This window comes from Doryrhamphus excisus, linkage group LG12 (genome assembly GCF_037039965.1).
Source record: "Doryrhamphus excisus strain RoL-2023G ecotype Guam linkage group LG12, RoL_Dexc_Guam_v1.1, whole genome shotgun sequence".
NCBI lineage: Eukaryota > Metazoa > Chordata > Actinopteri > Syngnathiformes > Syngnathidae > Doryrhamphus > Doryrhamphus excisus.
In genome coordinates this window covers 1,793,135-1,818,519 of record NC_136368.1, presented here as the reverse complement: position 1 = coordinate 1,818,519, position 25,385 = coordinate 1,793,135, and the positions used below count along the sequence as shown (strand labels likewise).

Genomic DNA, 25,385 nt, shown 5'->3' with positions numbered 1-25,385 from the left:
ACGTGTGCATGAAGGCGTGTCTTACACGGAGCGTAGAACATGACCAGAGCGTGTTTCTTCTTCTTCAGAGCTTCTCGGAAGTCCTCCGACCCGAGATGGACAACACTGGAGGGCTTCTCCTCCCAAGACTGCTCTGGTGGGGGCGGTGCCTGCGGACTGCAGAAGTGGAAAAAAATATATATAAAAATAGTCAAAATATTTGGAGAAAAAGTTGTATTTTCATGAGAATAGCGTAATATTATGAGGAAAAATAATTTTGTTTTAGTAGCATTATGTAGCATTATGTTGGGATGAAAAATATTACAAGAAAGAACAAATAAAGTTGTAACTATTGGGAAATGAGGTTGCAGAAAAGTTACAATGTTCCAAAAATACAGTCAAAAAATGGGAGAAAATATGAGGGAAAAAAAATCAAAAATGGGAAAAATCGAAATATTAAAAAAAAGTTGAATTCTAAAAAAAAAAAAAAAAAACTGCAATTTTCTGAGAGTAAACTGGTAATATTCTGAGAAAATATATTGTCATTTTAGTAGCATAGGGTTGAAATATTAAGAAAAGAAAAACTAAAACTATCATGGCTTTGATAAAATGATTTTGTCATTTTGTAATTTTTATAATATTAGGGAAAAAGTTATAATGTTGTCTAATGTCAAAACATTATGGAAAAAAAGTCATTTACAAATTCACAATTAACTTGAGGAAAAAAACAGCAGCATGAATGGAAAACAGCTGTAATTTAAAGAGAATAAAATCAAAATATTAAGAAAAAAATATTGTATTCCATAAAAAAAGAATGAGAGAATTAGAGATTAAATATATTTTTTAAATATTTTTTTTAAAAGGTTTTAATATTATTAGACGTGTCAAGCACGGTGGCCAAGTGGTTAGCATGTTGGCATGTGGAAGAGCGGTGATATAATAGGAGTGTGCCCTTGGTGTCATCGTTTGCAATTAGCACTGACATCATCCTTTACATTTCACCCACCCATCACTTTACTGGGAGGACGTTTCCAAGTGATCTACTTAAGAACATAAGACACATGCAGTGTAGATGTGGACTCTGGGGGGGGGGGGGGGGGGGCAGGACTTCGTGCCACCCACTTGTGCATGAACTCGATGATCTTGTCTTTGCTGCGGAGCTGCGGCAGTGTGTACGTGTCCTGTCCCTTGTCAAAGTACTTCAATGTAGGGAAGCCCGAAATCTTGAAGCGATCCCCGATGGCCTTGTGGACTGTGGCGTCCAGCGCTGCCAGCACGCCAGGACTCTGCAGAGACACGTTGGCTGATACAGTGCTGGAAATGTGTGAAGATACCTGACACACACTGAAAACAATAGCCGCTATAATTCCTTGCACAAAAAAGCTGGGAGGGGAAGAACTAATCAGAACCACACCGAGAACTGGGCTGCGGGACAGACCGACCACCCCATCATCCTTCAGGCCAAGGACTGATGTGATGTTAACACAATGGGGTTGAAAGACAAGCAACAACGCTAACCTCTTTGTCTTTGTTGAGCGTTTCGGCAGCTTCTTCATATGCTGGCTTCATCTTCTTGCAGTGGCCACACCCTAAAGAGGCAAGCCACATTAACATTTAGACAGGATGTCCCACTCTGGATGGAAAAGGGAGAGTGTAGGCTCTACAATGCCATAATAGACTATTAAATAGGAAAAGACAGCAAACATGCAAGCGGCCAGCATGGTGCACGCTCGCAGTGCAGCCACCTATAACGTAACCCCCCCCCCCTCCACGGTTACCGGTGTGTCCCCCACCATTAGATCTGGCGGACTAGAGTCTGATGGATCTGACTGTGGTAATAAATCTATAGTAAAGTTGATGAAAAAGTTACTGTCATTTTCAGCTCTTTATATTGAGTTGTGGACTTCTATAGAGCAGCTACACACAATAACCAGAACATAAAGCTTTCTAGATCTTCCACATGCTTCCACCCACGACCCGCCTCCAGGCAAGCCTACTCCACTGTGATTGGTCACACTCCCAAGTGCTGGCATTCTGCAGCCCGTATAAGGAAGTCCAGATCGCATTGATGTCATAAAACTCTGGAAAAAAAAAAAAGACTCTGACACCGAGCATTCAGAGACATCCGAAACCTCTTTTAGGGCTCACATCCAAACGTGCAAATCTCCTTATCTGAAACGGTGGCATCGTTTAATACTAAAATACTACATATTTAGAAGGTCGTAAACAGGTTTTCTATGCTCTACCTGCAAAAATAATCCATTCATAAATAAGGAATCTTACTTTGTGGAAATTCTGGAGCCAATTAACAGCAATAAGCGAGGGACTACTGTTGTCCAAAAACTCATCATTCGGTCTAAACTGTGCATTCGGACCTGCAGTGTAAATGCAGCCTAATGTAATCTACTCGTAAATCTGAGTGGGGTTGGGTTGGGGCGGCATCTTAGAGCCCTTCAGCTCAACCTTTCTTAATGAACAATGCTGTCAAACGCTGCGGCGCAGCGCACTTTTGTTCTTTTCAAACAAATCCCTGCAAACACGGCAGTCAGGGCTTTGCTTAATAGTGCAAGAGCCGGCAAACACACGCTATTTGTCGCAGACGGCCTTACAAGACGTCGTGTCTGAAGATGTATTGCTGTTTGATCAGGATGTCCGCCGCTGCTGCTGCTGTTAAAGGCCGAGGCGCATGAAAGTAAATTGGTACATTTCCAAAAGGTGCTAAATTGCCCTTGTCAAAACAGTTCAGCGCTGCCTTTCTTCAGGGGGAAACGCAGTGCTGGCGCAGGCTATAAATCAGGTGCGATGCGCCTGGCGGAGGAGGAAGCGGCTGCGGATCTTACAAGCCAGGCACTGATGCATGCCATCATGCAGACTGAGGCCAGTGAGGACTTCCTGTGACACTTCCCGGGTGAGAAGGACAGAAGGGTCATGAGATGAATCAGAGCGTGTGTGAAGCTACTTTGGCTTTGACAAAGTAACAAAAAAACTTCCTACGGGCGATCGTTTTACACTGGTGACAAAGAAGACGCATCAATTTGACCTCCAACGTCAACTACCTTGTGTGGAAAACTAATCCTTTCTTCTGCAAGAACCTAATGTGCATCTTGACACATCAGTAACAAAGTAGCTTATCATCCGCACGGACCAAAACGACCCATAATTCAGCATCTTTCTTCTTCTTCTTTGTGTCAGTCTGCCGATGGTATCAACGCATGGCCCCGTTTGAGCGCTGATCCATACCCGGGCACAACACGCTGTCCCTCCTTTGACATGATTGGCCGAGTCAGAGCCGAGTCACAGGATGACTGTAATATGATTGCTCCTCACGGGTCATTAGAGCCTTCTAGACATGAATTAAAAACCTTATCGTCACCTTTACACTTATATTACTCAACATAGTAGACATAAAAGACAGAAAATATGCCATTTAAGACCTAAAGAAGACGAAATATAGACTCCCCGCGCGGGACCTTCTGGCACATCAATGCAACATTACTGACATCTAATGACTAGTGTAGAATACTACATATCCATAACGTGAACATTTGAAAGCATCCTAAGCAGTTTGTCACTCGTTCATCACGGTTAATTGTTTCCAGACCTCCACCACCACAAGTGAAGCAGGATTCAATATTAATAAATGGAATATATTTGTAGTTGTATCATAAAAAACGGTTTCTGACCTTCTTAATCATTCATTCATTTTCCACTGCTTATCCTCACGAGGGCTGCGGTGGTGCTGGAGCCTATCCCAGCTGTCTTTCACACTCACATTCACACCAACGGACAATTTGGAGTCACCAATTAACCTGTTTTTAGAATTATTAGAGCCCCGTAGAGAGGAAATAACACCCCTATAGTCACCTTTACACATGTATTACCCAATATACATAGTAGCTATAATAATGACAAATAAGCCATACAAACATAAATAAGAGATATGCAGGTTAGCATGAGTTGTGTCATCAATTTAACGGTACTTGTTGTTGAATTGTTGTTGCTGCTGTTTTTGTCTCTCTCTCTACTGTCTCAAAAACTGGCATGAAGTTTTGTCAAAAGCTGTCATAGAAAACTGACTCACACAAAAAGTAGGGTTTAGTAAAAACTGGAATTAACGAAGGGAAACCATCCACAGAAGAAGTCAAAATGAGTCTGAAAATATTACATACAGTCAGGAGAAAGAGTGCTCAGCATGACTGCAGGCCGGGGGGGGGGGGGGGGGGGCAGCACCCAAGTGGGCTTACTGCCTTAGTCTCATTCTGGAAGTGAACATGCTGCAATGTGACTAGCTCCGCCCCTTTGGTACCCCAACACTGCAAACGTCGCCTTATTGGGAGCCCGAACCTTATCAGACGTCGCTAAAAATAAAATCACCATAACAAACTGGAAGAATCACTATGGAGTTGGATTTTTTTTTTAATTTTTTTACTTTGACCGTTTATCCTGAGTTACATGGCTCTCCAACACAAAAACCTCATAGTGAAGTCATTTCCTGCACGCTCCCTGCAGTAAAGTAAGCCTACATGGTCTTGCCAGGTGGCTAGTCGGGACAGACAGTTTAAACCAGCGCTAATGGCTTCCTGATGCAGACGCTACGTTGAAAAGACGACAAACGTCAAGTCGTGACGTTTGGACAACTCCGGCGAGGGTCGCATACAGAAAAATTTATTCTTTCTGTACATTAAAGTTGTTCAAACTAATCCAAAGCAAACCAATACAGTGTATGCTAATTGTTATAAATGCCAAAGCAAATTAGTGTAATACCTAATCATGTATCTCATTAATATAGTATATACAATATACAAAAAGGGGGCTGCACGGCGGTCGAGTGGTTAGCGCGCAGACCTCACAGCTAGGAGACCATCCCCGTGCATGCGTGGATTTTCTTCGCTTTCCTCCCACATTCCAAAAACATGCTAGGTCAATTGGCCACAGGTATGAATGTGAGTGTGAATGGTTGTTTGTCTATATGTGCCCTGTGATTGGCTGGCCACCAGTCCAGGGTGTACCCGGCCTCTCGCTTGAAGACAGCTGGGATAGGCTCCAGCACCCCCGCGACCCTCGTGAGGATAAGCGTTAGAGAATGAGTGAATGAATTTCGGGCCCGCTAGGCTACTTCCAGAAGACATTGGCTTGTTGTGCTAATGTGCGGCGTGACGGCCTCGTTGGCCGAGTGAGATTGTTTGTGCTGAGAGGTGGACAGAAAATGTAAGATGATGGCGGCAGGAGGAGGACCATTAATCTACGCCGTGACAGCGCAGCAATTGCAAAAGTGCAGCAGCGTAGAATAGAGGGGTGTGTGTGTGTGTGTGTGTGAGCGAGCGAGAGAGAAAGTACGTTTGAGCTGCTTGGTTCTATATCTGCTCACACATTGAAGCAATTTACATTCATAAAGCGGTCGTGTAGATGAGCCTTTAGAGCAGGGGTGACTTAAGTGGACACAAAGTCCATTTTTTTTTGCCTGTGGCTCGTTTTTACTGGCCTTTGACTTTATTTTTTTTTTAAAAGAAAATGAATTCATTATTATCATTATATTATTAAAGAGTACTGCGGCCGTCTTGTCATGATCAAATCTGTGGCAGCCAAATTTCTGGCATTAGAATTCACTGTCGGGACGTAAAATGATATCGCCTTTTTCAAATGATATTCTACAGTCGATCCAGTGATGTTGGTCGTTGCCGTGTGATATGTCCAAAGCAATGATAAAATTTGTGTAACATGATAACAGTCTGATAAATATTAGGCTGATATGAGCGAATTATGAGGTCATGTTGATGAATCCAATAAGTTTAAAAATAGCTAAGATTATTTTTAAAAATGCACCAAAGAGGCGGGAATACCAGTACTGTGCAGGTGAGCAAATCAAGCGATTCATTTTTCCTCCTGCCTGTAACTTTAACAACCTGATAATCACCGTATTTCTGGACTATAAGTCGCTCCGGAGTATAAGTCGCACAAGGCCAAAAATGCATAATTAGGTAGAAAAAAACATATATAAGTCGCACTGGAGTATAAGTCGCATTTTCTGCCGGTAATTTATTTTACAAACTACTTGACCAAAACCGACATTACGTCCTCTTGGAATGCAAGTTCTAACAATAAAAGAATAGAGGTTGAATAGGTGTAAGATATGCTAACACAATGCTTATTAGTTACACAAAAATAAACAGAAACAGAAAAGGTGTCCAGTGTTTATGTAACTTAAACAGTTTTTTCATTTGTAAGCCGCTCTGGAGTATAAGTCGCAGGAACAGCCAACTTATGAAACATATTGAATGAAAACTGAATGAAATATATTATTGGTGGCCAGCCAATCACAGGGCACATATAGACAAACAACCATTCACACTCACATTCATACCTATGGACAATTAGGAGTCGCCAATTAACCTAGCATGTTTTTGGAATGTGGGAGGAAACCGGAGTACCCGGAGAAAACTCGCGCATTCACAGGGAGAACATGCAAACTCCACACAGAGATGGTGGGATTGAACCCAGGTCTCCTAGCTGTGAGGTCTGCGCGCTAACCACTCGACCGCCGTGCAGCTTCTTATATATTATAAAGTAGCTTATTTTCCTCGTGCAAAATGGGAGAAAAAAAGGCCATATTGTTGTTGATAATATTGTATAACTGCAAAATGTCTAAGTTCTGGAAGAGATGAGGATGAGGACTGTTCATCCGGGCATTTTGTCCCTGTGAGATTATTGTGAAGGTGTCTTACTCACAGGGGGCGTAGAACATGATGAGAACAGCCGGATGCTCGTCCAGGAAGCGGTCAAAGGACTCGTCTGTGAGGTGGAAGACGGCTGACTCGGTCTCGGACCATGGCACCTCAGGGCTCTTTGGCTGGACGGGCTGAGGGCTGCGTAAAAAGAGAAGGTGGGGGCACTTAAATCTAGCATTGTGTTTGTGTGTGTGTGTAGCGGCAATCGGATGCAGATGTCCGACATGTCTTAACACACACATGCGAGCACACCCTGTCTGAAGCAAACCCGCCTGGATGACATCACACACGTACGCTGCCAGGAATGGATGGACGCGGATATAAACACACGGTCACTCCCTGCACTCTTACTGTACACACACATCTTTTTAAAGCACCGCATCATCTGTCCCACACTAATTAATACCTTCTCCTGGTACACACTGTGACCTTGGGTACTTAGCGACGGCTCTGGAAGCACACAGGATACACAATCCCTGCACATGCATACTTCACATGCACTGGCTGTAGTGTCATGCATGCAGCCGTGTGTCTATCCACTCCAGATGTTGCTGTCACGTATTCCACCCTGGCTTTTATTTTGCAATTATTCCCTTGTTCCCCTACTGGTGTCATTTTGTATTTCCTTGCCAGAATCTTCTACTTCCGGTGCACAGCGGAGCAACGAGACACGGGTGCTCTCCAACAGGACTCCGCCCCAACTGCCCTTTCCGTTGTAACTTTATGAAAGTTTTCGGTCAGGAAGACCATAGAAGAACAAACCCTATGCTACTCTGGCTAATCAGGGTCGATCCAGGCTTTGGATCCAATCTTTAGTCCAGTGCGTCAAGGTCCAACTTACTTCTTCATCCAGTCTGTGATGTCCTTGGCTGTCGCACCGTAGTTCTCGTAGTGGTAGAGGAACTTGCCTTTCCTAAAAGGACACAGCATGAACAGAACTTTAAACACTATTTTAGAATAAAATAAAATATACTACAGTTAGTATAACCTCATATATCATGCACTTCATTATCAATATTGCAACATACATGTGCGTGATATAACGAATTATCGTAATTTCTGGACTATTAGATCCCACTAAATTTAAAGACATGAAAATAACGCTCGCCTTCAACCTGAAAGACGCACCGTGTGCACCTCCCCACGTGCGCCGAGTGCAAAATGACTGTTCCGAAGCACACGAGATGTCGCAAGACGACAAATTAGCCGAATCATTGTAGAAGCTGCAAGGGTTCAAAGTGTGAGAAAATGTCACTGCTTCACTCGATAACAGAAATGTACTGTAAGTTCCACATGTCCAAAAGGAGTAGGAAGAAGCAAAGCTTATTAAATCCTACCCCTCCATCTGGTACTTTTACTATCAGTAACTGTTACATTTGTTCACTTCCTGCTTTCCATAATACAGTTTAAGGTCGTTGTTTTTTTTAAATAATGTACCTCGTACCAAAGTATGAGGTGATATGACCATACAATGACATAATGGGTACCATAGTAACTGTCAAATATGAAGATATTGCATTTATAAATAAGGAATTCAGGTGTGGAACCAACTAACCACAACAGGCCCCCAGGCCGCACTTTGGACACCCGCATACTGTACTTGTGAGTCGGATTTCAAGTCACATATGGCCCGGGGCGATGTAATTTGCCATAAGCCTCCAATGTTATGTTAATCATCATAAAGGGAAAGTGGGGGGGCTGCATGGGCCTCGAACACGCGGCTTCACAGCAGGTGCAGCGGCGAGATAGCTCAGCACTGATGAACCGGCTTTCGCCCAAAGTGATCAGCTCCTGTTTTATCAGCACGATGCTCTTTAACTGCAGCCACTGGGCTCATGTGGTTATTAGCTGGAAATGCGCTAATGCTAATGTGCCGCCAACTTATAATGCATGTGTGTGTGTGTGTGTGTGTGTGTCAGCAAACACGCGATGAGGACCAAATGGGCACAGACCCCCCCCCACACACACACACGCACACTGCTAACCACACAAGCACTTAATCAGTCCCCATCTAATTAAAAGGCCAGACTGCAATGAGGGTGTTTAATGTGGAAATCGGGACCATTGAGCTCCTGCAAACTCAGGCAGTATGACCACGGCTCGTGAACGCCCCGAGTGGCAAAACAAGGAGAGGGGAGGCTACTGTAAGGATAATTAAATAGCTGACGAACAGATGCCTCGTTAGAACCTTCATCAGACACCGATCAAATATGGGATTTCTGCAGAGAGGAGCCCCCTGTTGGGTGAAACTATTTAGGCAAGGCCGTGGAAAATTCCGCCTTTAAAAAGACAATAATGCTCAGTCATGATTGATACGGAATACTAGGTATTCACTGAACACGTGCTTGTCGTTTGCACTGCATCATACTGACGGCTGTGAATAATTGAATATTTGTCTTTGCTGCAAAGGGGAGTAGATTATTATGGCTATAATACGTCACATTTGAAACTTATGCAGGTGGCCTGCCATGCATATTACAGCATTTTGTGCTAACTGGCTAAACGACACATTCACTGGCTATACTGTATACACACGTTATATTAACACATCATGCATTAAAATTATGATTTAATTCATCATTAGCTAATTCAATGAAATTGAAAAAAATAATTTAAATAAAAAGAAAAATAATAAATAAACATTATATATATAATGTTTTTATTATTTTTTATTATTATATATAATAAATAAAACATATATATATTATGTTTTATTTATTATTTTTCTTTTTATTTTAATTATTTTTTTCAATTTCATTGAATTAACTAATGATGAATTAAATCATAATTTTAATGCATGACGTGTGAATATAACATATATATATATATACACCCTTATATATATATATATATATATATAATGTTTTAATTTTTATTTTTCCTTTTATTTAAATTATTTTTTTCAATTTCATTGAATTAACTAATAATAATAAAATATAATATCTTAACAAAAACAAAATATTGCTATCATGTTATTTAGATTATATACATATATTATACGCATGCATTTTTGAGTGTGTTGAGACATGCACAGTAATGCACTACTCTACTGCAGTAATCCTTTGTTTACCGCAGTTAATTGGTGGAATTTCTGCAAAGTAGGATTCCTGATTTATAAAAGACGTAGTTGGAGCATAGAAAACCTTTTTACAACCTTCTATATGTGTCTTTTTAAACATTATTAGAGGCGTCTAGACAGGAAATAACACCCTAAGAGTTATCTTCACACAGCCATTACCCGCTCCTATTAGACATAAGAGTAAATAACCATACAGCATTGAGGCAGCAAAATAAAGTATACTAGTGCTAAGTGATAATGTGTTCTTTTTATAGACAGATCTTTAACATGTCTTTGAGGGTGTGCACTCAGGTTAGCGTATGTTTAAGTGGCTGCAGCATCACAAACTCACTAACACGTATCAAATGTTTTTTTCATGAGCTTTTCAAAAGTAAACATCTCTTTTTTTTTTTAAAGCGTACTTCTGTAGAAAGAAATTCCATTTATATTGAAGTTATTCAAGATGTTTCTATAGTGGTTGAAATTCATACTAAAGTTGATCAAAAGTTAATAATATTAAATAATTCATGGAGATGTTCAGACATTTCATCCCCACAAAATTCTGGTTAGCGCCCTCATTTAAAACAGAAAACTTTTATGATTCTTACACATAAAAGCATCAGTATCAGGAATCGTTAGGAACCAGAATTGAAACAAGAAATCAGAATCGGAACCAGAACGATGCCCAACCCTCAAAATTCTGTATAGATCTCCAACCTGTCCTCAGTGTATTACAAATATATAATGAGATATTTTAGTCGCCTATGACATAAAGCTAAAATGCCCATGTTCTGTTCTGTTAGCTTAGCGTGCCGTGACCTGCATTGGATTAGTTTTACCATCTTTAATGTAGTGCCCCCCCCCGCATCCTTCAGTTTGTCTGTATGGGACCCTCGCTGGGAAAAGTTTGGACTTCCTTGCCTTAAGTCATTTCAGCCAAGTTCCAACAGTACAAGAAAGGCAAGGTCATCTTGATGTGAACATCTTAGAGAACATAAACACTCCAAGGATCCAGGAGCGGGCCAGCAGCTCCTGTCAGCCTCAATGAATCCACCACTAAGGTATACTTTAAGATCCTTCGAGCTGCACTGAGAGGACCTTGAACACGTACGACAAGGGGCTTGAAGGCTACTTTTGTGAGATGTAACTCGACCCGACGTGTCTGCTGGCTTCTAAGAGGCATCACACTCATGTTTTCCGAAGCGTCTCCGCTCCGACGCTGCGGACCAGGAAGCAATGAGGACTCACTCGAAGTAGCAGAAGGTCGGGTAGCCTTTCACGTTGAATTCCTGCTTGAGGCTGTCGAACTCGGCCGGGTGCACGTTCATGCCGGCCAGGACCTTGAAGGCAACAAAGGGGAAGACGTGTCAGCAAAGTGAAAAAGAAAGATGGAACACGTTGAAGATCAAAACCGTGCTTCACCATCAGAGGAGAGTAAAACAAAGACGGATTCATGCCAGTAGCAAAAAAGACAAGAGAGAAATTGAGAACAGGATGTTTTCTCACATCCACATAGTTGGGGGTGTTTTTGTACTTTTTGTAAGATCAGAGGCAAAATAGGAAACATGAATTATGCATCGTTCTCTCGTCACTATAGTGCTCATAGCTACTTGTGGGAAAAAATTTACCCATTCGAACTTTTTCTCTCCAAAAACAGGCAAAAAACACAAAAAACATTTCATTTGTGTAAGGCATATTATAAGGCTAAAGCCTGAGTTATGCTTCTATGCATTTATCTTAGATGATAGACCGTCCGTCTTATTCGAAGACAAACCTGGCCAATTTGTATGGAGACCATGTGCTGCCCGTTCAACATGGCCCCCCTCTCGGCCTCGCCAACTTGGTCCAATGGTACCCAGAGTCATATTTTGGGGCTGGTTTTAGCAAGGTGGGTAGAATGACGTATGTTTTTTTTCTCCACACCAGTCCAATGTGCTTCAGGGCTCCTCAGCCTGCTTTCCTGCCTCACCCCACTTGGGACTTTGATGATATTTCACACTTTTTTTTTCCCAGCACCTCCGCAGGGACAGCGGCTCCCCATATCCGTCCAATCCACTTCACGACTTTTACGTTTTTTTTGCATGAGAGGGAAAATTGTGAAAAATGAAATGAGCTAATGAGCAACCTATATTAACAGGTCAGTACAACAGTGTAACATGGTTATAATGCTGTTGTAAATATTGTATATATGTTCATGTTATAATTACACAAATTTATGTTTAATTTAAGTAATACCTGATGTCTTTGTGTTGTCATGTTGATGTGGAACGTTAAGAACGTCACCGTGTACCCCCTACTGCTCCTAATTAGTGCAACACGGCCACTCCTTCCTACTTCCATTTTGTTCACAATCTCGATGTGAGAGGTAGGCGTGTGTATGGCTTAACAAATGTCTTTAGTTTAAAACATTATTTCTCATTTTTGTCTTGTGTTGTAATCTGTGCAGGGGCACGTTATTCGGCCACATTTTAACTGCACCGTATTTGTTAAACTCCATCAGCCGAGAGTGAAGTGCAGCAACTGCAGCAACCCTGTGTCTGTCGTCACTCTTCGATCACAGCGCAGAGAGTCAAACACCGCCGGTTACAGATGTATAAATGAGCATTCAACACAAGCATGCCCCCCCCCCCCCCCCCCCCCCCCGTGGGGACAGCGAGTGAGGACATTTGGAAGACTTACGTATCGTCCCTTTGTCTCTGTGGCTGCTTGCTGAAAGACGGGCTGCATCCTCTTACAGACGCCGCACCCTGTCAGAGAGCGAGGAGAGTTCATCATAGATGGGCCACAATCACAAGTCATAAACATGCATGGCCGTAGATGACCACAACATACCCCACTTGACAGCCCTCAATTGTTTACAATGCTGTACATGGAATAATATTCAGTTTGTGTACAGACATTTTTACAGACGGAGAAATTGGCCCGTCACTATGACAAATTTTGCTTGATGATAATTGTCCTACAAATTATTGCAGACGAACGGCATTTTCAACATTATCATGAGACCATTTTGTTCTTTATTGTAATGATAACATATGGCATAATAATGTAAGTACGCCACATGAAAAGCAATAAACTAGTATTTAACATTTAACATAGGCTTAGGAGTGGTTAGTGCACATGCCTCGCAGCTATAGGACCTGAGTTCGATTCCACTCTGTGTGGAGTTAGCATGTTCTCCCGTGCATGCGTGGGTTTTCTCCGGGTACTCTGTTTTCCTCCCACATTCCAAAAACATGCCAGGTTAATTGGCCACTCCAAATGTGAGTGTGAATTGTTGTTTGTCTATATGTGCCCTGTGATTGGCTGGCCAACAGTCTCGCCCGAAGACAGCTGGGATAGGCTCCAACACCCCTGCGACCCTCGTGAGGATAAGCGGTAGAAAATGAAAGAATGAATATTTAACATTGAATCACTTATTAACCAAAAAAACTGACAAATTGTAATAGCAACGTTGTGTGTGGAATATGCTGTTTACGTTTAATGCAGTGTGATGTTTTGTTGGAGGTTGGTTAAAGGTGTTCTGGGCATGCCCAGCCAGACCCAATGTGGTACTGTATCTGCCATCGCGTGCAACAATAAATCCAAAGGGTCGTCTCTGATTGCAGCGTCACCACCAACCTTAGAATAATAATATCGTTTTTCCCGGCAGAACAATGGCTGTCACTCGTCTTCCGCCGATAACTGTCAGTGGTTATCGCTGCCAGTAAAACATATCATCACCACAACATAATATCAGTGAATGTCATTATTGGGTAATTGTTGTGAATATGTCACTTTCTTCGTGTGTGTGTGTGTGTGTGTGTGTGTTTGCACCTGGAGTGGCCAGCAAAACATGGATTGCTGTCACTCATCTTTCTCGATCTGTCAGTTTCAGAAAGTACATCCAAATTTTTGACTAGATCTATTCGAGGAATCTTAGAATATTAGTATGGGAGTTCATAACAGAATTAAATAAGCAGCGACATACATAAAAACATACTGGTGGCCATTTTCATGATATAGTTATCACAACACAATATCAGTGAACGTTATTATTGTTGTGAATGTCACTTTCTTGGCATTGGCGTGAGTTCGTGCTCTGCATGTGTTTGACTTTGGGGCCTGGAACGTGTTCTGGTGTTGACATCACAACAGCTAAAATGGCGTCGGTTCATTAAACTCACTGGGGGGAAGAAATCTTATAGGTGGATAGATTTTAAACTACAGGATTGATTTCAAGCAAATACACTCACATGGAGCGTAGAACATCATGAGGATCGGCCTATCCTCTTTCTTCAGGAGCTTCCTGAAGTCCTTCAAACGGCGACAAAGAGACAAAAATGTGTGATTAAATAAGAATGGATCTTCACGTTGATCTCCACAATGTCTGCTTTCTCAAACCTGCTTCCATCCTGCTGCAACTTCAGCAAGCCTCCAGGAGGGCTCACACGTGATTTGCTTCACTTACTTTTTCTGTTTCTATGTGAACAATGTCTTTTGCTTCTGGGTTTTCCTCCCACAGTGGAGGTCCTGAGGGGTCCTTCAGGAAGGCCACCATGGACTGAAAGATGGATGACACATTCAGTGTCGGGCATGTTACTTTAAAAAGGTCAATAGTTATAGTTACAAACAGAAGAAGCTGAGCACCCTACTTTGAAAGTAGCGGGCCTGTTGTACTCCGTATGGAAGGTTCCATCTCTATTTAAAAAAACAAAAACCAGGAGTGAGCAGCGGAGCCCGTGAAGCTCAGTCAGAGGTACGTAGTTAAGGAGACTTACTTGTAATGAAGCAACTCAGTACCGCCGCTTTTGGAGCTCGGGTCCACTTTGACTTTCTTGCAGAGCTTACGGCCCTCGGAGTCCCTGAGCAGGACCGGATTCAAACCATTAGACGTGTGAAATGTCATTATTTCATACAAATGGTTGCTGCTGTCTGTTTGGTTCTACTGGCTTTGTGTGGTGGTTAGCATGTTGGCCACACAGTCAGGTGATCGGGATGACCTGGGTTTGATTCTCCATGTGGGTTCTCTCCGGGTACTCTGGTTTCCTCCACCATTCCAAAAACATGCTAGGTTAATTGGCCACTCCAAATTGTCCATAGGTATGAATGTGAGTGTGAATGGTTGTTTGTCTATATGTGCCCTGTGATTGGCTGGCCACCAGTCCAGGGTGTCCAGGGTCATTTTAATGAAAAATGTTCTGTTCATGTCAACATGTGTTGTAAGATTGTCAACGCCACCATTACTGCTTTTATTTACACGGATTTCCAAAGAGATCAGCTCTAGCATGTTTTGTCTGACTATGAATCATTAATTACACTTTGCTGTTCATTTTTGCAGCATAATTGTTCCGTCAAAGCAAACTTTCAGTTTAATCCGACTCGATTAGGACAAAGGCGTCAGCTAAATTAGAGCGCTGATGGTAATTTATGATGCTTAGATCACACAAGCGGGCCAGAACACTTCTCGATAAGTAGATGAAAAACGCTTTGCAGAAGACCAAGCCCAGTCATTTGTCACGGCCGAGAAACAAACATAACCTCTAACGTAGAGGACAACTGGCCAAAAAAAGTGACGGATGGGTGAAGGAGGCGGTGTCAAGTAACTCAAATAGCCAACATTTTGACACTGAGATAATGTCAGTTGCACTTCATTAATATTGCACCGCAACATTAGGTACACCTGCAAAATGTAATCAGATTCAAATATCGCTGAGTTGAGCCATGATTTAAAGGGGACATGTTGTGCTTTTTTCACTTTTTGACCTATAAATGTTAGAATTTTGTATTCTCGTCTTAAATCAAGCCAAAGTTTCAGATTATGAGGTTGGCACATTTGGAAGTGAGCAACTTCTGAACACTCCGTTTCCTTCCTTATGTGGGCGTGACCGGGTACGAGCTGTAGGCCTGCCCTCCTCCCCGCTCTGCTGCACTGTTTTGACTTGGGAGTGTGACCAATCACAGCGCAGTGAGCTTGCCCCGGAGGCGGGCCGTGGGTGGAATAAATTAAAACACAACGTTTTGGAAATCTAAGGATAATACAGCTGGAATAGGTGCAGATTCTGGAAGATCTAGAAAAGCTTTCTGTGCGGGTTAACGTTTGTACGTTGCTCTGTAGTCCACAACTCAGTACAAAAGGGCCAAAAATGAGCATAGTCGGATTTAAGTGTGACTATACTGCTCATGTGTCAGCATGCTAAGAGGGTTATTTCTGTGCCATAATTATTCATCAAACCACCTACACAAGATACTGGGTGCAGTACAAGATCTAAAAAGACCAGTACATACGTCAAGCTGTACTGGTGTACTCGAGCACCTAGTGTCCAACGGAAAAGCCCATTTGATGCTGTGATGTTCGTGTTCTCATTGATAAAGACAGACTGCCTTTCAGTATCTAAGAGCAGCTTCCAGGATGAGATCATTCATCTGGCCACTGGATACCACTTGGCCGCTAAGTCCTCTGTCATCTGGTCCCAGTGTGTCACTTTAGACTCTCCGCGTTGGAATGGCGGCGGACTCACGCAGCGTCGCCTCTCTCACTCCGTCTGTCCACCGTGAGATCAAACATGAGATCATTTGGATGGCAGTCACATATGGCGGATAGCGCACCGTTTGCCCACAAGGGCTGGCATAGGAAGCATATGTGGTACTTTGGTTCTAGCGACCTCTGGGGGTGCAATCAGAACCACAAGCGTTGAATGAGACTACCGGAACCTCCCACATTCAGCATTAAAAGGGATGAGCAATGCAACAGTCAGCGTTTTCAGTGGGAGTCCAAGGGAAGCTGCTTCCTTCCTCGCTTTCCTCATGCGTGATGATGTTCTTTGTTTCCCGCTTGAGCGATTTATGGCTTGACGGGTATGAAAACACAAACTAAGGTGGGATTAAGCGAAAGAACAACACGTCCGATGTTGGGGGAGCGGAGCAAGACGTGTTGGCGGTGTCTTGGGAGTGCCTGTGTAATGTCGACAAAGACTACAAACCGGAAAAAACTCACAACTCATAACAACCATACCTTATTTCTCCCGTATTTTTAACGTGAAACTATGAAAACACATCCTGCAGCAGGTACTGTTACCGCTAAAACACGGTGGAACTTCGCTACTGGCACCACACCACTGTACGGGTGGATGGGTGAAGCGGGGTCGTCGCTATCACTTCGATATGGTGATGCAAACGTATGACTCTTTTGAACGCGTCTTATTTTGAGAAGCAAGACGCTTTACTTAAGTGACCCCACCAACTAGCCGGAACTACTTTCTTAGAGTAGGAAGGTGTCGATTAAATGAGATTAAACTGTTAAAATATTACTGAAATGACAGCTGACAATTGACGCTTTGATCCCCGATCGTACGCACAGCAATTCATTCAGTAGGCTTATGGGACAATCTTGCCACAATGCTCCTCAAGGGTTCTCAATAGAAAGCACTGGTAAAGACTAGTAAAGACGGACAACAAGAGAGGTTTGTCCTCACTGACAGCAAAAAGGAGAACTCTGGCAGGAAGTTGCAGATGTTCCTGCGAAGAGGCAATCAAGTCATTTATAAGCCACCTGACAGACTGAGCCTAAACTGCCATAAATTGTGCAGATGGATGGCGGCAGAGATGTTCTGATGGGCTAAAGTGTTCCGCCTTTAATGCTGCTGTCAGAGGAGACGTTTGGATAAAATAGGTGTAATCTTGGACCAGGCGGGGACTCATCCCATTTTTTTCTTCCCAATCATGCCGATACCTACCCACAGTTGACCCAAGCAATGGTCCCCTGCCCCTTGACTGTCTGGGCAACGTCTGACAGCAGCTTCAGGTGGGCATCTCCTGATGAAGCTGTGGGCAGAGAAGAAGAAAGTCTATTCTGTCTTGTTGGACCGTTCTCAAGCAAAGACTCAAAAGGACGTGTTCCCATTCTGAGAGGAAGAGTAGGGTTACTGCCGACCTCTGAAGAAGAAAAACTGGCGAGTTTGGGTTGAGGGGTGATCGAGGACTACCTTTCAGCGGACACGGCCACGAGGGAGTTTATGTTACATCACCTTTTATCATCATACAATGCTGAGACCAGACGGAGGATGGGACGATTGTACGCTGACTCTGATCTAGATTCTTCAGCAAAGGGGGAATGGACATCACCAAAAACCACCACGACGGCACAGAATATTCAAAACAGCACAATTACCACAATTAAAGCCTAAACCTTAAATGCTATGCCATCAATCGTATTAACATCTTGTGCCGAAAGTATCCCAACTCAAGCAATCCCGTTCATGTTTTGATTTGTTCTGCAGAAACTGAAATGGGTCATAAGCTGTAGTAATGAAATACCTTAATTGCGTGAAATCTTTAATGGTTGCCGACCAGCAATGTTTTGGTAAATATTACACAGTTTACATCACAAAAGCTCTGGGAAGTCAAGGCTTTGGTGACAAAGGAAAGGAAAAATTGGACATTTTGTCGCCCTGTGATTGGCTGGCGACCAGTCCAGGGTGTACCCCGCCTCTCGCCCGAAGACAGCTAGGATAGGCTCCAGCACGTCCGCGACCCTCGTGAGAATAAGCGGTAGAAAATTAACCTTGTACTTCTATATGTGACAAAATAAAAATAAAAATAAAAATAAAAATAAAAATAAAAATAAAAATAAAAATAAAAATAAAAATAAAAATAAAAATAAAAATAAAAATAAAAATAAAAATAAAAATAAAAATAAAAAAAATAAAATAAAATAAAATAAAATAAAATAAAATAAAAAAATAAAAATAAAAATAAAAATAAAAATAAAAATAAAAATAAAAATAAAAATAAAAATAAAAATAAAAATAAAAATAAAAATAAAAATAAAAATAAAAATAAAAATAAAAATAAAAATAAAAATAAAAATATTAGAAAGGCAGGAACTGGGAACTGATTATGTGATGCACTCAATTGTAATCTGAGGCAAAACGTGTCTTTTCACACAATTTTAAAAAATCATGTGATGCAGGAATCCATTGTAGTGCTGGAGATCCGTATCCTGCATCAGTAATATCAATATTTGTATCACTACATCACAATATTGATATTTTGTCTGACCCCCTAATGTGACTTACAGGTTGGGAGGGAAGCTCCAAGTGTTTTATTTTGTGCTTTCCTAACCAGGCCTGGACTATATTTAGACTACAGGCATTGCCTCAGACCCAAGCAGTGGCAGCTTTTGTCTTTGCTGAACATTTTACCTAACCCTGGCTTGAGTGATGCTCCAGGTTAGGAAAATTAACATGGGGGGTATCTCAACCAGCTGGACGAGGGAGGTTCTTTGGAAATCAAAGACCCAAGACTGGTTAGTATGGATTGGGATTTAGAATCCCGGTGTCTCTGACCTGTCTTGGTGTAGAGCACCAGAACGTTGGTTCTGGTCCTGAGCAGTTTCTTCAAGTCTTTGTGGTCGCTGACCTTCTCTATGAGGGGGGACACCTTGACCGCATCCAGCACCGATGATAGCCACACCTGCCGGCATGAAACAAAGCGTTACGAAGACAAAACAAAGAATGGCCCAGAATCCTAGCTAGGAAAAATGCGCACTCGACAGTAATCTTGCAGGGGTGATGATCTGCTCGCAGCACAAGGTAGCTGCTCCTTCTAAATCAATACGTATCCGTAACAGGCCACGTGATAAATAACGTTATTAGCGTCATTATGATTGGTCGCACGCGTGTTGCGCTACGTCAGCGGGAAGAAAGCTGCTGATGTCTGCAGGATCAAAAGCAACGACATAAAGGTGATTTTATTTTATTTTTTACCTTATCTCAGCGCAAAGATTTAAGAGCTTTGATTTGTTTCCATACAATATGACAACAATGTGCAGTAGACACAGCCTCAGCGTCTTGATGTCTACACAGTACGGGCTCTTTGACTTTGAAATTGCAAGTGAATTCGAATAAACCATCTTGCCATTCATTCATTCGTCATACTTACCGCTTTTATTGTAAATCGCATTAATCTCAATTTTTAGCTCCATCTTTATGGTTTCTGTATGCAAGTTGCCTTTTTATATAATCCCTTTTAATGCACGGGAGCGGAACCAATGGTCATTCACACCCTGAAGTGGACATTGATTGGCTGTCATTGTGTTTCGGAGGGCAAGGTGAGTAGCGGAAGGAGATGTTAATATGAAGGATGTTCTTGCCAAGTGGATGGTGATGAACTGCAGGCCGATAAACAGTGGAAGATGAGGGTTAGCACTTTGTATGGAACGGATATTTTTATTTTTAGTTTCTAATTATTATTTCTATTATTATTACAAATCATAGTTATGTTTCAATGTCTTAACAGAACTGGTTATAAAGATGAACAAATAGAGATGTGACGGTACATGTATGAAAATACGCATATATGCCTTGAAACTGGTGCCCGACCCATGCCTACCTGCCCTCTACGTTTGCATGTAACTGCTGAGAAACAGCGCGGCTTAAAGATGCTGTTAAAGTCTCAGTCCAGCATTTCCGTCTTTGTGACTTCCTCAACTCCGGCAATGTCCGAGCAAATGGCGTGAAACGGCCGACGTGGGATTGACACCACAGAGACATTTTAAATCGAAGATGAAAAGCAAAGCAATAAATGCAGCGGCGGTAATTCCGTGCACTCTAATTGGCCCAGTCGCTATTTATGCACGCTAAGAAGTACATTAGAAGGCAAACGGTGAATGCTCACTCAGCAGATACAACCTGATGTCTGTGTTCACCCGCACCTGTCAGACTCATTTTCTCATTTTAATTACCAAGCGGGCTTTGAGCACGCACGTCCTGTGGGACTCTTAAAGCGCTCAACATAAAGAGGGAAATATATTGTATAATAAACTGGCTCGTTGATTTATGCAGTATTCAGATGAGGTTGTTGACTGAGATCAACACGGGAGGCTCCGTGATGACACTCGAGGGCATCGATGCAGCACCGGGAACCCAACGTCTTATTTGTCCTCCTAAGCCATGAGCTTGACTGCTTTTCGGGAGGATTAGACTTTGTGTTTCTATCACCTACACTGTCAATCCGGCCGGATCAACTGGCCTTTGTGCACTCTGATGTTTGCATTAACAGGGAGGTCCAATGCTTCCAAACAAACACACGGAAAATCCCTTCAGGGCGAGCGTCAATGCATGCGACAGCAGACGGAAGTAACGCATTGAAGAATGGCAGCGTTTGATCAATACAACGTAATGATATGTCATAAACATCCAGAAAATTTGACAGCTTCCTCAGAAACCATAATAGTAAGTCTGGATTTACACTTGGTTGTTGTGAACATTCTCTAAAGGATATGCTAGCATACTAGACTTGATGCCGAGATCTAAGGAATTTCAGGAACAAATGGGGAAAAAAAGCAATTGAGGTCTATCCGTCTGGGTATAAAGGGTATAAAGCCATTTGTCAAGCTTTGGGACTCCAGCCAACCATAGTGAGAGCCATTATACCCAGCATGACCAGTGGCGTCATTAGGCCTATTTTAGGGGGACTTCAGCCTCCCTAAAATGTTCTTAAGCCCCCTAAAAAAAATTATATTTTTGACTAGTATTTACATTTGTTTGTTGATCTGAAACATTAAAGTGTGACAAACAAAAGAAATCAGGAAAGGGGGGGGCAAACACCTTTTTCACAACATAGTAGGTTTGACTCTGGCTTCAGCCCAAACGTTACTTTTGAACAAATGCAATCATCTGATGGATGCTTCAGCCATAAGCAGACAAAATCATACATCTTCAAGCAGTAAAAAAATGTATTTTCAGTTGGCAATATCACAGCATCATTGGGCAGACGCTCAATATGGGTAAAAACAAACATTTGCGTGATGATGGAGTGAGGAGCTCTTGTCTCTGGACTTGGGCAGAATGAGAAACAGAAAGGAGGCTGTTTGCGGTGATAGCGACGTGCAGTCATCATTCATGAGAACAACGCCAACGCCAAAGAACAAAAAGCTTTAGTGTGATGTCTACCTGCTGCACGTCCATCCATTTTCTACTGCACCCTATTAGGGCCCCAAGCACGTGTCAACAGGAGCATGTATTCAGAAACAAAACACTAACCCTTCCTTTTATCGCGGTTAATGGCTGCCATTCCTTATTTAAAGATTGAATATTTTGGTAGTTGGAGCACAGAAAGCCTGTTTACGACCTTCTAAATACTGTTTTTAACATTAGGAAAGCTCTCTAGAGATGCCATAACACCCCTATAGTCACCTTTACACTCCTATTATCCAATATGGTAGACGTAATAAGAAAAAATAAGACATAATACAGACTCACACGTTAGAATTGGAATCGTTCTGTTTATTTCATGTAAAAAAAATATCTAAAATTTTATTAAAAATACAGATTTTTTGACTAATAGGCTATATTCAACCATGAAACCGTGACATTTTAATTCTTCATTTTAATTAATTTAAAAATTTGACTAATATATATTTGAAAAGCCGTGATCAACTCTATTTCCAAACATGTATTTTATTTTTTGCAAGTTTATTTTCAGGTGGTTAGCATGTAAGCCACACAGTCAAGAGATCGGGAAGACCTGGGTTCGATTCTCCGCTTGGACATCTCTTTGTGGAGTTAGTTTGCATGTTCCCCCCGTGCGTGCGTCGTTTTTTCCGGGTACTCTGGTTTCCTCCCACATTCCAAAAACATGCTAGGTTAATTGGCTACTCCAAATTGTCCATAGGTATGAATGTGAGTGTGAATGGTTGTTTGTCTATATGTACCCTGTGATTGGGTGTCCCCCAGTCCAGGGCGCACCCGGTCTCTCGCTGAAAGACAGCTGGGATAGGCTCCAGCATGCCCCCCTGACCCTAGTGAGGATAAGTTATATAGAAAATGGATGGATGGAAGGTTATTTTCATCTTGGCGTGCACATTCAAATATATTTATGCAAATTAGACGATGACACGCACCATCGAGTGTCATCATGTTTAATAAAAACTGAGAATGATTATCTCCGCAAAAGCCGAATCTTGATGTAGATCTCACATTGGATGCTTAGGCTATATTTAGTGATGTTTTGTTTGGCTGGTTGTCATATTGGCTGGTTGTCATACTATGACAGGTAAAAAAAAAAAAAGCTTCAGTGATGAGTTTGAGGGCAAACAGGGAGCAGTAAATCAAGAGTGTTGACAAGAAAAGCCCACTGATGCTCGCTTACACACGTTTCTCTATCTGCCTGCCAGGTAAAGAACATCCCTTCAGGTGCGGTGAGCATGCAGCAGGTGTTCGGCCTCTGCCTGCAGCATCTCGTCCTCCATCTGCTGTGACAAATGTGCTTAATCAAAGGCAGACGCTCGTGGAGGAAACGCTCCATCCGAATAAATCACGACAAGAGTTTGATAAGTGCTCGCGTTCTCCTGACTAATGAGCCCGACGAGCCTTTAGTGAGCTTCTGTTCTGCATTTTATGTCAAACCCGTGACTCTTTCCCTTCATGGAGGCTGCTCTGATGTGTATGTATATGTGCATAAAAGGCATCAAGCATGTCACAAGTATGACCTAATGTGCACACACACACACAGAATGCAACACACAGACCCTTGGACCGCCTTTGTTTGCAGAAGGCTGCCCATGAAAGGGCGTGGAAGTAGACCAAAACACAGCAAGTGAGGTCAGGTAAACTTTGCAGTGTTGTTATGTTCATATTATTACTGTTGTGAGATCATTCAAACCTGCAATAAATGCCAGTTTTGGCAATCATGTCTCAGGCAATTTGTGTAAAAATACAAAAATATGCCCTATTCAACAGCCATCATTTACTGTTGTTGGAGGCTAAATTCGAATCTCATGACGTCGCCTTTGTTTCAGAACTACTATTCATCAGTTAAATACTATGCCGCTTGCAAGTCAGTGAAGAAAAGGTAGCACTTTCTTTGGCAGGAGCCAATCACAATCTATCAGAGCACTAACGGTGAGCTTGTCAACCCCTTGGAAATCGCAGGCGCTCATTGAATATAACAGTCTGGCTCACACTAAACTCATCACCCAGCAGCTTAACACTCAAGAGGTGTACCTGAGAAATACACAAGCATGTACCAATACTTGTTTAAAGTTTTCCCATAATGCATTAAGTCTGAGCGATGTGTTTATTGGTGGGTGCCTGCTGTAGCGCTGCAATGACGTCAGCTTCCCTCCTCTGGCTCCCTGTGGTGAACAGAGGGGACACTGCAGCACCATCCACCATCCATTTTCTATGCCACTTATGCTCCAATGAAATGCTTTGCAAGTACAACCTAGACCAATCAAATGATTGCAATCAAGAGAAGACCGATAGACCACTGGTATGCAAGCACCATTATTGGTCCTTTGTGACAAACTATGGGTAGTATTTTGATACTATTTCTCTTTGATTCAAAGGTTATAAAATGATCCTGTGTTCGTGTAAACAGCTGAAGTGTGAAATAAAACTCAAGAAAATCCACCAGATTCATAACTCTACACCTTTCTATAGGGTTGCAGGGGTGTGCTGGAGCCTATCCCAGCTGTCTTCAGGCAAGAGGCGGGGTACACAGGGCCAATCACAGGCTACATATAAACAAACAATCATTCACACTCACATTCGTACCTATGCAACTGTAGAATTATATAGAATATAGCGAATCATATTGTTTGTGCACTGTATTGAATCGTTCTAAAAGAATTTTGAATCGTATTGGAACCTGTGTAACGAGATGCATATCGAAGAGTCTGTGACAAGAGAGATTTACATCCCTACCGTACCGCACTTACCATACCATCACCAACACATTCTAGTCTGTTTTTTTAACCACACCAAAATGACCAATTGTGAACGCACCCTAAAAAGGTCGTGCTTTGACCCAAAGTGGAAGTCAACATCAGCCACAATTGCAATCTTCAATTGCATTCAAGAACTCGTCATGCTTCCATGTTTCATTACTCATTTGCATATGGTAATGAATGACATAATAAGCTCCATAGACATAAAGATCATCAGGTATGTTCTAATGACCTCACTGCTAGCAGTGCACCTCCTCGTCCAAGGTGTGCGAGCTCACCTTAACAAATACCCCACGGAGCGGTTCCTGTGGTGCCTGTGGTTCCTGTGGTTCCTGTGGTTCTGGCGGTACCACAGGACCTTCAGCTGGTGTACACCCGCCAGTTCAATGTGGACACCAAGTTGGGTCCACATTGTCAACTTTAACTAGCGGCTCTCCAGGCTAGCAAGGTGGCATATACGGAGCCGGGATTCCTTCACTTATTACAACACCATCACCCACAGCAGCCAAGCGTGAGATCCTCACCGTACCTGCATTGTGTGTTTGTTTCAAATATAGCCGCGAAAAACTCACCAGGAGGACCAAGAAGAGCATTTTGCCCTCCCTCATCCGACTCCTGAAGCGGTTCCGAGAGGCCATGATGCCGCTGTGCTGCCACGTCTAGTCACGCATGCGCACACAGCGGCTTGTCGGCAATTGCGCAAGGCCTACTGGGAAATGTAGTCTCAAGTACCGCCTTGTATTCAGTCATTCATTCATTTTCTACCGCTTAACCTCACGAGGGTCGCGGGGGTACTGGAGCCAATCCCAGCTGTCTTCGGGCGAGAGGCGGGGCACACCCCGGACCGGTGGCCAGCCAATCACAGGGCGCATATAGACAAACAAGCATTCACACTATTCACCATTCATAACTA

At 42.5% G+C, this 25,385-nt stretch overlaps 1 protein-coding gene across 1 annotated transcript in view; it reads right to left on the bottom strand.

Moving 5' to 3' along the window:
- pdia5 (protein disulfide isomerase family A, member 5) overlaps positions 1-25,173 on the bottom strand; it is a 34,794-nt gene extending 9,621 nt beyond the window's left edge. Inside the window, exons 1-14 of the mRNA XM_078795050.1 lie at positions 25,045-25,173; positions 19,089-19,215; positions 17,478-17,565; positions 14,523-14,606; positions 14,397-14,442; positions 14,213-14,305; positions 13,998-14,058; positions 12,442-12,509; positions 11,011-11,102; positions 7,546-7,617; positions 6,706-6,842; positions 1,498-1,568; positions 1,102-1,265; positions 26-156 (exon numbers count right to left, since the gene is read on the bottom strand). Coding sequence (XP_078651176.1) covers positions 26-156; positions 1,102-1,265; positions 1,498-1,568; positions 6,706-6,842; positions 7,546-7,617; positions 11,011-11,102; positions 12,442-12,509; positions 13,998-14,058; positions 14,213-14,305; positions 14,397-14,442; positions 14,523-14,606; positions 17,478-17,565; positions 19,089-19,215; positions 25,045-25,110 — 1,300 coding nt within the window. The 5' untranslated portion in view covers positions 25,111-25,173. The remainder of the gene's footprint in view (positions 1-25; positions 157-1,101; positions 1,266-1,497; positions 1,569-6,705; positions 6,843-7,545; positions 7,618-11,010; positions 11,103-12,441; positions 12,510-13,997; positions 14,059-14,212; positions 14,306-14,396; positions 14,443-14,522; positions 14,607-17,477; positions 17,566-19,088; positions 19,216-25,044) is intronic.
- Between the last annotated feature and the right edge of the window lie 212 nt (positions 25,174-25,385).